At 37.2% G+C, this 12,582-nt stretch overlaps 1 protein-coding gene across 2 annotated transcripts in view; it reads right to left on the bottom strand.

Annotated features, from left to right (window-relative positions):
- The window catches only part of ulk4 (unc-51 like kinase 4), a 118,793-nt gene that overhangs the window by 57,283 nt on the left and 48,928 nt on the right, over positions 1 to 12,582 (bottom strand). For both annotated transcript variants that reach the window (XM_015382498.1, XM_015382499.1), the window contains exons 19-21: positions 11,612 to 11,773; positions 9,539 to 9,724; positions 5,031 to 5,158 (exon numbers count right to left, since the gene is read on the bottom strand). In XM_015382498.1, coding sequence (XP_015237984.1) covers positions 5,031 to 5,158; positions 9,539 to 9,724; positions 11,612 to 11,773 — 476 coding nt within the window. The remainder of the gene's footprint in view (positions 1 to 5,030; positions 5,159 to 9,538; positions 9,725 to 11,611; positions 11,774 to 12,582) is intronic.

Genomic DNA, 12,582 nt, shown 5'->3' with positions numbered 1-12,582 from the left:
AAGCTCCTCACATGAACTGACCTACAAGTTGCCCACTGTGTGGCTGAGTGGGTGTGACTGAACATCCTGAAAGCCATCACATTCCACCCTCACTGCCAATCTTGACACCTCTCGGTGAGATTTGAGACAGTTTATCTCACAGAGACAGGCACACATATTTTCATGTTATCGAGGTGCTAATTAAACACAACGCCAGCCTGTGAGAGAGTGAGACTAAAATATGTGTCTCTGTGTGTGGTTGAGTCATGCGGTGTTCTCAGCGGGAGATAGACAGGCAAACCAAATCTGAATTCTCCAACTCAGCTTAGAGAAAGAGAGCAAGCAAAGGGAGGAAAAAAAAAACAGCCGGAGGAAATGAAAAACAAAAACATTGACGTTCTATAATCCTGCTCTAAAGTAATAAAGGAGGATCTGTTTACATGTGGTACAGTAAGCAAATCAACATGTGATGTGTCATAGATGGCGGTGGGTTGAAAAGAAGAGACGGATCAAAATGATCACAAACTATTTTTTTTTTATATTTCCATCTTCTAACACTGTTTATTTCTATAACTCAAATTTGTATGAAATCCTTTTTTTCATATTTGAGATATTTCCAGTGTGACAGTGTGTAGATGAGAAGTAAAACAGATCATGTCATCTTTTATTGCCTACCTGAAGTTAAAAACTTGTTTGCTAAAAATGTTTAAAATCCTGGAGAAATGAATGAAGAATATCTTCTCACATTTTGTTAAAATTTAATTTAAGTCAAAGTCAATAAAGTGGCATTACGATACAAACTTGTGTTTATGAGATACATTTATATAACCTAAGACAATGTTTACTCTAACTTTCCATGTGTGTGTGTCCATGCATCTGGGCATACAAACAAGCCCAAAGTTCACTCAGAACCACTGTGACCAACATCAGATTTGCACGCTGAAGCCGTACACCAATATTAAACTTGTTATAAATCCAGCATCATATCAAGTTACATTTTTTTATTAAACAAATAAGAGATTACTGCAGCAATATCCATAAGTTTACTTTGAATTTAAGTGACTGGCCCACATTGAAAGAAGAAAACAAAACCTCATGAGATGTGTAGTATGTTGTATGTAAGAGTTTTGCTTTGGCCAGTTTGATGGTCCTGTTCTTGAGGAAATGAGACGTTACACCTTCCAACATAACTTTTTGTTCACATTAAAACATTCATGTTCTGCACGATGAAATGTGTGCTGTAGCTTGTGAAACAGCATAAATTCCGCTAACTTTGTCTAACTTTTTTTTCTAATAAGAATCCATTATAAAACAGAATAAGCATTTAATGATTAATATCCATAAATAAAAACAATTAAGAAATGTCACTAGAATATGAACACCTGAAATGTTTCATGTCTGTCCTTCTTACTTCTCCAATGGTTTTCCAAATATGCAACTTTCACAGCTTTCTGGATGCTGTTTAGATATGATTTATTAAAGTCGCAGGGAAGCAGCTGATCCAAGCGTTGCATTTACGAATTCTCCCGAGTGGTGCACGACTTTACTCAAAGTATAAAGTGATTGATGTGATTGGTCGTTTATCAAGGGGGTGGGATTGTTGTGGTGGAAGATTCGCAAGAAACTTTGGTTGTGGCCGGTGTCACGGAAGCATCTTGCTAACCAGTTAGCAACTTAGTGCTAGTAGGTTCCCAATGGGAAATTACATGGGGACCAAGTAACACTTAGAAACAACAATGTCAAGGAACACTATGGACAGCTGAAACATGAAAAAGAAGGAGGGTTTTGTGTCAGAGGTCGTGGATGAGTCTCCTCCATCATACATTTTTTATTTAGAGGAGAAAAGCGGGGCCGAAGATGTTGTGGAAGAGGACGCAAGGGCGGCAGAAGCTTCGTTTGGTGTAGAAGGCTTACAGCCAGACATTTTTGAACCCTTGTCCGCAACGCTGCCTGTTCTGTTAGCTCTACGCCTGCTGAAGACATAGACGTCCATCCCTGTGAACACTGGGATGGAACTCAATGGTAAAGGAAATAATGATTCTTATTTCTTATTTCAACCGTTGCGTAGCTGCGACATTTGGTTTAAGATGCTATGACTGAAAAAATTTGATTGAAAGATGATCGTTGAAATATGATTGGCCGAATTTAGGTGTATAAGCTGACGTATAACTAACTGGCCTGAATAAAATAATGAAGACAAAAAAAAAAACAGATTTTAAGACAGGATTTTTTTAAAATAGAAATGTACTAAATTTTGTGACAATATCATCTGATAAAGAGTACATTTATATACATGTTTAAGCCAGAATAATCTGACATTCAAATATGACTTCCCTACGAGTTTAAGCTAAATCCTCTTTCATAATCAGCACTTGATGCTTGAAATGTAGCACAAATATCCACAGGCTTTGAGATCTCCTTCAGCTCCTCACATCTAAGTGCTACAGCCACTGTATCTGAGAATGTGTAGATTGACCATTTCTGAAACTTTTTGCTTCATCATGTATTTAAGTTTTCCATGAAAGACAAAAACAGAAATATCCTGTGGAGCATAGCGCTGTGTGGTGAACAGGTGAATCTTAAACTATGTGAATGTTGGATAGTAGGGCTGTAGAAACTGCCCTGTTCTGGAAGCCTGGACTCGTCAATAATTGGGGCTGACATATATTCTTCTTACTGCTGGATTACTAATTTAGGAACCTTTAGCTCCTTGGTGTGCTGAATAAAGGCAATTGGAGATTTTTTTTAAAGGAAACTTATGTTTTATTAAACATTATCCTCCGAATAAAACTTTTAAACGTACTAGTTTTTTATTAAAAAAAAATCTAGTGATATTTTAAACTTTGACTGGAGAGAAGATCATGCTTCAGAACAGCTGATTTTCAATGAAGCCAGCTGGCACATCTAGTATCCAGCAGGTTGAGGTCATAAGGACCAGATGCTATTAAATATAAATATATATTTTATTTAGTATATCTATGGCAAACACAAACGGCTGTTCAGCATTTCTCTATATTATGTCACAAAATTTGGAGGGGAAAAAAACTTTTTTTCATTGTTGGTTTAACGTTAAAAAAATATGAGTGATACATTGGCTGCTACAGTGGAAGAAACCAGCAGAATAGATCTAGAGTAAAATTATTAGAAGATAACAGTAAGACTGAATGGACTCCAACATCGATAACCCTTTTCATAAATTTGACCTTTAATTCTCTGCTTCTAATGAAACCTGGAAAACTTGAAAACAATTTAATTCTCTAGAATGCGCTCACAGACAGCTGCTTTAGTAATCCACAGTAATGCTCATTTAAGATCCTAGCCACCATTAAAATATGACTCCTTTTTTTCCCATCAACATAATTTATGAGTAATTTAAGGCATAGTGTAAGAAAATTTGGAAGCAGGTTTTGCAATAAGGTTTTTACACTTCAGGTGGTTTTTGGCTTTTCTCTCGAAGTAAAGAGGTAACCTTTCATGACTTATCAGCTGTTTGGGCATCTTCCCAGAGAATATAAAGGGCTTCTTTGTCTATGGCTCTGAACAGCATTTTAAATGACAGATCATTACAGCCTGATGGCAACATATTCCTGAAAAACTTCCTGTTCATTTTTGCTATGCATAAAATCATCCTAGCTACTTTCTACTTTGCTTAGACTAGTTCACTTGCTCAAAACCAGTAAAAGAAAACAATGTTTATTTGCATTTCCTTCCTCTTTTTTTTCATGACATTCTTAAAGTTTACGCAAAATTTGTAAGGCAAATATTCTGAATGGCATCCTGTATTATTTCATAGTAAAGCCCTTAAAAAAAACTGAGATGATCCCAACCTTCACCTACAAAGTTCTTCTAAAACTTCCAATTGTAAGATTTTTCTAAACAGGATCAGTTAAATAAAATGATCAGCAGACTGTTAACGGGGAGAAGGGGAAACAGTAGATGCAGTAAAAGACAGCTAAAAAATAAAAATCCATTTTCATTCATCCAAACATGTTGAATTGAAAAGCAAAGGGATTAGAACATGTTTTGGGAATGAACTGTATGGATGCATAACTGCAAGAATAAAGCACACCCAAGTGATGAGAAGCCCCGGCACATTTACTGCTGCAGTGCAGCGAGGCGAACCGCAGGACGAAGCTGCTAAGGAATAAATTGATGTTTGGAAAAGCCAAAATATAAAAGTAGCCAAATTATTGTGTGGGGATTATTTGCATATATTAATAGTCCCACGGTCACTGTACTAGTTTTACACAAGGGTCACATTGAGTACAACAGTTTTGCCAAAACCTGCAGGCAGCATTTTGTTAAAACATGCCGCCCCTGTAAACTCTTCCACAGATCGATAAGCTATAAAGCATCAGAGTTAGAAGTTTTAACCTGGGTTTGATTTTAAAGGGTCTGATGCTTTAAAACATTTAATATATAAATATTTCTTCAGCCACTGAAAGCAGATATCTATTTGTTTTACCACAGAGAGCAGGGAAAGGGTCACTCCAATAGTGCTGTTGCTGGGTAAGAACACAACCGGACTCAAAGCTACGATTAAATAATTAAAGGGAAATCTCACCCTGAAATGGAATCCAAAAATGCAATGTGTTTTTTTTTTCTCCGACAGTTCAGCCTGTGTGTGAACGTTTACGACTACATTCCAGAAAAGCTAATTAGCTAGCGGTCTGCCATGCTGACTGCGGTTAACAGTAAGTTTCTCTTAGTACAGTCAGACAGCAGGAGGCTGTGCAGTGAAATGTTTGGAGTTAGGGAAAGCACAGCAGGCAGGCATCGTACTCCACAGACAGGGAATACAGTCCAATTTAAAGAGCAGACATCTTTCATCAGCCAGGCAGGAGTTCTCCGGTACCTCAGTAGTTTTAGTCTGAATACCTCAGAGGTGATACCAAGTCAGATACAAATGGCAGCTTGTTTAGTTCTTTAGAGGGATCTAACTGATGCAAAATAGTCTTTGATGGATAAATATCCATATAACGCAGACATATCTCTATTTGTGTTTTCCCTAGCCAGCTGATTGTGAAGCCTGGTGTGTGTGCATTGTTTACCTGTGCTGACAGCAGTAAAGCAGCATGTGTGTGTTGTCCTGGATCAGCAGCAGCACCAGCAGCATTGCTTTGGCTCTTGTTACAGCAGATGGGCTCTCAAAGCAGCGCAGCACATTCAGAACCAGGTCCTAAACAAACCAAACAGAATCTTACCAAAGTCTGCTTTGGGACAAAAAAACGTATAACTAGTCTCAAATATATTTTAAACAGACAAACCAAAAAAATGCAGCATTTTGTATTATAAAACTTCACATAGTAACATGAAACACAGTGAAGGTCACATTTATTGGCACAGTTTGAATACTTTAACTTTAAGTTTGTAGTCTATTACATTCTGTTCTATTCCTGGTAAAGATGTTTAAAAAAACTAATTACACCATTACATTTCTGCTTCTTTATTTTGTTAAATAATCCTTTAGATTAAAACCACTGGTGGTGTGGGTGATCAATATCTTGAATGTATGGTGAGAGGTATTTTTGACCTTTGCTGTTGTCCTGAGTCCCTTCTTCAACTCTGAAAACACCATGAAAAATGGTGTGTATAGAGCAAGGTTATCATCGTTAACTAAAACGAACAAAATAGTAGAAAGTAGAATTAAAAATATTTGTCAATAACTGAAATAAAAATAAAAACAAGACCATCTGTTATTGCACCCAGTATGAAAGTTGTATTAAATAAAACACGGGAACTATAACTAAATAATATCTAGAACTATTAAAGAATTTTAAAAATGTTTTTAAAAATGTAACTTAACTAGCTAACAAATACTAGAAAAAGGAATTAAAACTCAAGTAAAATGGAAAATTAGAAGCCAAAAGTAAATTAAAAAAGTATAAAACGTTAACCATTGGTATGCGGTTCATCCTGGGTTGATTTGGCCTATTTGTTTCGGGTCATCGTTTCATTGAAAGAGGCCACTAGACTTTTATTTGACAGGCCTGTATTTCAGTCTGAAAAAACTCACACGAAAAGAAAAAGACAATTAGAATAACTTTATTGATACAATTATTTTAAGAGTTTGGCGCTCAGACCTTGGCAGGAAACATTAGCGCTGAATTTAGCTTTAATATGCCTAAGCAGGTGTTTGAGAACAGGGATGATTCCCCCGAGGCTTGAATCTGGTGGTGGAGTGGAGATAAAGGAAGTTGGTTCAATCCATAGACTGCTAGTTTACGAGACGGTCTGCTTGAGCTGAATTAGTGAGATCCAGTAGACTGTGTGAGCTGATACTAGTGCTTCACTCAGGACCCGGAAGATAGATGTCAAGTTTGGATAAACAAAGGATTGCATGAACCTGTTCACGAGGAGCAAGCAGGAAGCGACAGTGGACAGGAAAAACTCCCCTTTGGGAAGAAACCTGGCAGAACCAGGCCCAACATGGCGGTCCTCTGCCGGTTGAAGTGTGGTGGGGAATGCAGCAAGAGTCCTGGAGGAATTACACTCTGATAGGGAGGAGGTTGAAGAAGCACCATGGAAAAGCCAGATAGAGCTTAGCTACGATGGTGGAGAAAGGGATGGGGGTGAGTTAAATCTGGGTCATCTGAGTCAAAATCAGACACAGCGCAACCATTGCTTACTCCTGGCTCGGCAGCAGGCCAAGTTCGTGGACCCTGAGACCTTTTAAGATGAACTCTGGATAATAATTGGGCTTCATGGAGGTGCAGTTCAAAGCTGATTGGTTTGCATCAGAGGCAAATGAGCCTCTGATGATGAAGCAAGTAATTTAGTTTCTTTAGTTAAATTTCCGCTATATGTAGCATCGCTTTATATTTCAAAGTGTTTATTTTATATCCATCTGGGATTGATACGATATGTTTGAATGTCTCTGAACGCTATAATACACTATAATAAGGTTCCACAGCCCTTTGCAAGAGAAACTGAGACACATCATCACATGTTCTTTGTGTTCATGTTTCAGTAAGTTTTCAGAGGGCCAATTCAGAAAAAAAAATACAAACAGGTAAAACTTTCCCCTTTCTGGATTATCTCTGGTATAAAAGTTTAGCCTCCTGGTGGGAGGAAAGTTTTCTTGTTGAAAGTTTCATTTTATTTCATTCATCTCTTCTATATCTTCATATATTTGGTTACATTTAATTTCTGCATCTTGGGTTGCAAACAAAATTTAAACCAATAATTCTTGTTGAATATCACATTGGTTCAAAGGGTTTGCATTCAAATACACCAATAAAATAACCTTGAGTTGGAATATTTAATAATGTGGTTTTTCAGTGTCTGCACAGAGACAGTGAACACCACTATCATTAAAGATTTTAAATTGTAAAGGAACTGATACTGGAAAAAAAACTCTCTGACCAATAGACAGGATACAAGTTAAGGTAGTTGTGCTGGTGGGATACAAAAGGCTTTTATTTTCTGGTGTTACTCCCAAACAACCAGTTGGGTTTAGCTAAAGTTAAAATATGTATGTTATAGACTGGACCTCCAACCACTTCTTGAACAGTGAGCTTTGAAAATTATTTTACTGTGTGTATTATTTTTAAAACGGCATAGAAAAAGAAAAACTTTTAGTTCTAACCATTTTTTTTTACATTATTGTTGACTACCGGTTTCTTTTAGTATTGTTTTGGTTTTTCAGTTCCTTTAATGCCTAAATGATCTGACTTCTAAATCATCCTAAGGCTCTTTCAAAACAACATATTTTTAAAGAAGCTTTTATTTCCAAAGAGCATGGGCATTATGCCAGGCTTTGTTTCTTTTTTATAATAATTGCTGATTGTATTATTTAAACTAACAACCTTGTGTTTCACTAACTGCTTCTCAATTCAGTTAAAAAAATCCTTCATTAATCCCAAAGGGAAATTAAATCTTGTAGCAACTAATCGACTTTTTTCAACAAGTTATTGTATGTGATGAAGGCTTTAGGCAGGAAGAATCTTCTGTAGCAGTCGGTCTGTACCAGATCTTGAGAAGCCTCTGACTGAAGACACAGTTTTTGTTTAACAGTCTGATGAAGAGCATGCTCACTGTTATCCATAATGTTGTTCACTATATGATGAATTCCTCTTTATTAAAAAATTTCCAGATGAGTTCCTAGAACAGAGCCAACCTTCTTTATCAGCTTTATTTGATGCTGTCATCCCAGCATATGATGCTGAGATCAGACTCTCCACAACAGGTTTATAGAAGATATGCTGCATCTTGCAGCAAATACTGAATGTTTTTAAGTTCTTATGTTCATTTAAAGCTCTACTTTTTAAAATGCTTTTTAAATAAATAATAACAATGATATTTATATCCCAGTTAAACAGAAAGTCCTGGATTTCTAATTACCAGTTCCTGTTACAGACTTCAAAATATGAGGTAAAATATAAAGAAAACCTTAAATGCTGAAATGCACTTTGAACTTGCAAAGGTGCCAACATCCAAACAAACAGAAACAGGAGCTGTGTTTAAAAATGTAAAACGCTGCACTTTAGGACATACAAACATTTCCCCACTTTTCTTTAGCAGCAGTGGCAAAAAGTCTGGACAAAAAAAAAAAAAATCTGACTGCCTAGCATTAACAGCAATATAATCATCCACACCACACAAAACGTAGTGTGTGTGGGGTGTGTTTGCCAACAAATGTGAAAGCATGTTCTTGTCTGTGTGCTGCAACACACCAAGTTAATTAATTTCAAAGCCTAGCCGTGTGCTCTTGGCTGATAAGTCCCTCCCCACTACCCACAATGCTTTGCCCAAGTAGGAGACTGCAGCGTATTCATTCAGCCAATTAGCCCAAATACTGACACACTCAACAAATTAGTGTTTGTGCTTTTGAGCACACGCAGTCACAATCCCTCTCACACATGCATGTACTTATACACACGCCGACACGCAGAGCTCTGTGTAAACAAACTCTTGGACTGTCTGACTTTGTGCCAGGGGAGAGAAAGGCGGCTGGGTGGGCAGAAGGGGGTGGGGGGAGGTGAATGCATATCAGTTTATAATTAGAGCAGAGTTGAAGTACTAAGTTTGTATTCTGGTGTTAAATTGGAAGTGTTCAATGCAAATAAATTCAGCTCAGAGTCAATTACCGATTCTAGACTCCAAGTTGCAAACCTTCAAATCAATTTCAGCCCCTCTGCCTTACCAACATTAGCACATCACATAGATGATGGGTTTTTTCATGAAAAATGAAATAAGTAACTCCTGACAAATTAGCTCATTCACAGTTCACCTTTAGTTCATGAACTCTGTAGGGAAAAAAGGGAAAGAAAGAAAACCAGCAAATAGAGAGAGGACGAGCAATGGAAGGACTGACTTTGTTTTTTTATGCTGAGATGGTTGTTTTCATCATAGCCACTGTTTAAACATTCCTATCAGGAACATTACTAGCAAAGATCTACTGTAATCAGACAGTAATCAGTGACACCAACCTGAGTAGTAACAAAATATCCTTTGTCATGTTAAAACAGTAGAGCTGCTTGGCAATGTACAGGCTGAATATCTTTGAATTTCACCTTCTTGTAATGTCTTGCACATGAGCTTCAGAGAGCGCACATACCCGGCTCTGTGTGATGCGATGTTTGTGGATGTGTGAGGCGAGGAGGGCAGAGGCCACGGCTGTGAGCAGGTGCTGCTGCACCCTGGACCCCGCTCCACCTATGCCCTCCAAGACAGCTGCAGGGCCACAGGTGTCAATCACTGACAAGAAGACTGCTGGGTCCAAGCGAGAAAGCCTTGAAAGAGACTGGGGGAAAAGAGAAATAAAAACACATGTACGTCATGAGGTAATTTACTGCACATCATCCATGAATTATGAGTCAGGTTCTCTGGACTTGGGATGTTAAAGAAAATCCAATGCTGGATACGCTGTGATGACTAATCACCTGTGAATGTATCCACTTCCAGTGACGTCAACAACTTAGTTACCATATCTATAGAGTGATAGTGGATGGGTTCAATAATGATATGTTTTGACAGTCATCATCATGCCTTGCAGCGATAAGGCTTCCAGACCTTTTTCATACTCCGGGGGGGGAGTTTTGGCCAAGTGGTCAGGGCAGTGCTCTTGTGCTCTGAGAAGGTTGCAAGTACCCGGTTCAATCCTCACAGCCTGCACTCTGGGTTCCTGAGCAAAACCCTTAACCCCACACTGTTCCCCGGCGCCACACAATGGCAGCCCACTGCTCCACAGGGGGTGGGTTAAATGCAGAGATTGAATTTCCCCATTGTGGGACAATAAGGGGATTTAATTCTTTTTTTTTTTTTTTACATTTACATTACAAAGTTGGTCAGTTTTAATATATCTGACTGGGATTTATGGGACAAACTAACAACAAAAGTTATCTAATTATGAAATTATTTAAGAATACAAATTATGAAAGTATTATATGCTTTAAATTATATCTAAAAACCAACAACTTTATTTTGAGTTTCTCTTTTTTTTTACATTGATAAACCTATATAAAATCCAGGGTAATGGACTGCTATTGAAAGTTACTAATTGATAAAAAGGATGTTTATAATCTAATATTGAAACAATGACAGCTTCATGTGTGGCACAAGTGCAAACATTTAAAAATGGCAAGCTGGGAAAAGTGTGTATTAATCTGAAAAGAAGGAGAGATGCATAGAGTAACTCTGGATGAGCTGCAGCGCTCATTGGCTCAGGTAAAAGAAACATATGACGACATCAGTTCTGTACTCTAGAAATCTGGCCTTGTGGGAAAAAAAAAAAAAAAAAGATTATAAGAAATTCTGTTTGTAGTTTATTGGAGGCCATTTGGCAGCAGAAATGTGGAAAAGGTGACTCAGATGTTTGACCTTTATAAGTATGTGTGGGAAACTAAGACTGCTCATCACCCTGAGGAGTCCATCCTTAGGATATCAGAGGATGACAGCGTAATCATACTTTGGGAATATTTTACCTCAGAATAAACAAAAAGGTTGACAGAGTTATTGAAAAAATGTATTGCAGCAAATATTGGAAGATGGTAGGAAAAAAATCAGAAACAATAAAACAAAAACAAAACATTAACTTCTACCAAAGATTTCAGACTGAGGTGAAGGTTCACGCTCCTGTTGGACAACATGTCTAGACCTACAGCCAGAGCCTTCCTGCTGTAGTTTACATCGAAGCATGTGTAATGTTTATGGTCCAGTAAAGCTAAGGCTTAATTCTATTGAGAATGTGCAGCAGGAGTGGAAAACTACAGTTAACTAATCCTTTCAATGTGAAGTTAATCTAATTAAAAAGAGCCAAGCTTCAATCCGCTAAATGCTTTTTTGATTTTTTTTCTCAGAAATTCAACTCACAAAATGATTTACTCTTATAGTTCTGTTTTATAACTTCAATTTGTGTTGCTCTATCTTATGAAATATATATAAAAAACCAAAATCTTAGAGGTAACATATCAATTGTTTTTTGTCATCCCTGAGCATCTTTTTGCTTCGGGGTACCAGGTTTATCGTTTTTTTAGAAAAAAAAATGTAGGGGTAAAATAGAAATTTTAGCTGATAAGCCTCTTATTTTCTAGGTTTACCATAAGGTTGCAGGTAGGAAAACATGTTTTATTCAGTTGTATGTATTATTGACATGTTCTTGTATTGTGTGAATATTGTCAAATGAACTTACAGACATGGCAGTGACTCTGATGGCCTCCGCAGTAGAGTGAGTGAACAGGTACCACAAAGCCGAGCCCATCTCTGTGGTGGCCAGATGACGAGAGAAACCAGAGGCAGTCGAAGAGATGTTGTCTATGGCTTTTGCAGCCATATGGTGGACTACAGCATCATTCTAAAAGAGAAATATTAAAACTTAGATCTAATGATGTTGTGAAGGTTCACAAAAATCAGGGTTCGGTACTGGTCTGATTTAAAGTCATGGTTTTATATGATTTACACTTCAGTTAAGAAAAAGAAATACAAATTAAGTATTTTTATCTATTTATTATTAAAACATATAGAGTATTTATTCAAAAATAAAATTTGAATTCATTATCTTACGAGGAGCTGCAAGGATAAAATGGAGATTCATAGGACTCAGATCTCATTACATGTGCTGAGTTTGGGCTGATTAGATTCTACAGACGGCCATTTAGGGCTTTCTGCTAATTTCTCTCCAGTGACTGTAATATTTGCATTTAACTTGACGGTGTTTCAGGTGGGTCATTGATTAAGTGTTCAGAAATGATGTACAAATCTATTGCTGTTAAATGTTTAAAAATGCACTGACCTTGGGTATGGTCCACTTGTATTTCTCTATTGCCAATGTGGCTGAATAAGAAACTTTGTCTACACCAAAGCAAAACTTCCACGCCTTTGTTTTGGTGACAACTTTAATCATACTCGTCATAAAAGAACACACTCGTTATTTTTGCACATAGACTCACTGAGCAAAAAGATGTGTACTATATATTTTTGTATAAACGTGTACATTGTCACCAGAAATCGAACGATACAAGTTTTTAAGGCCGATACAGATTATGCAGAAAGTAGCCTAAACAATACACAATATGTGGCGCTAGATAGATAGATAGATAGATAGATAGATAGATAGATAGATAGATAGATAGATAGATAGATAGATAGATAGATAGATAGATA

The sequence above is a fragment of the Cyprinodon variegatus genome, unplaced genomic scaffold, assembly GCF_000732505.1.
Source record: "Cyprinodon variegatus isolate N-32 unplaced genomic scaffold, C_variegatus-1.0 Scaffold258, whole genome shotgun sequence".
NCBI classification, from domain to species: Eukaryota; Metazoa; Chordata; class Actinopteri; order Cyprinodontiformes; family Cyprinodontidae; genus Cyprinodon; species Cyprinodon variegatus.
This window is presented reverse-complemented; position numbering and strand designations above follow the sequence as displayed.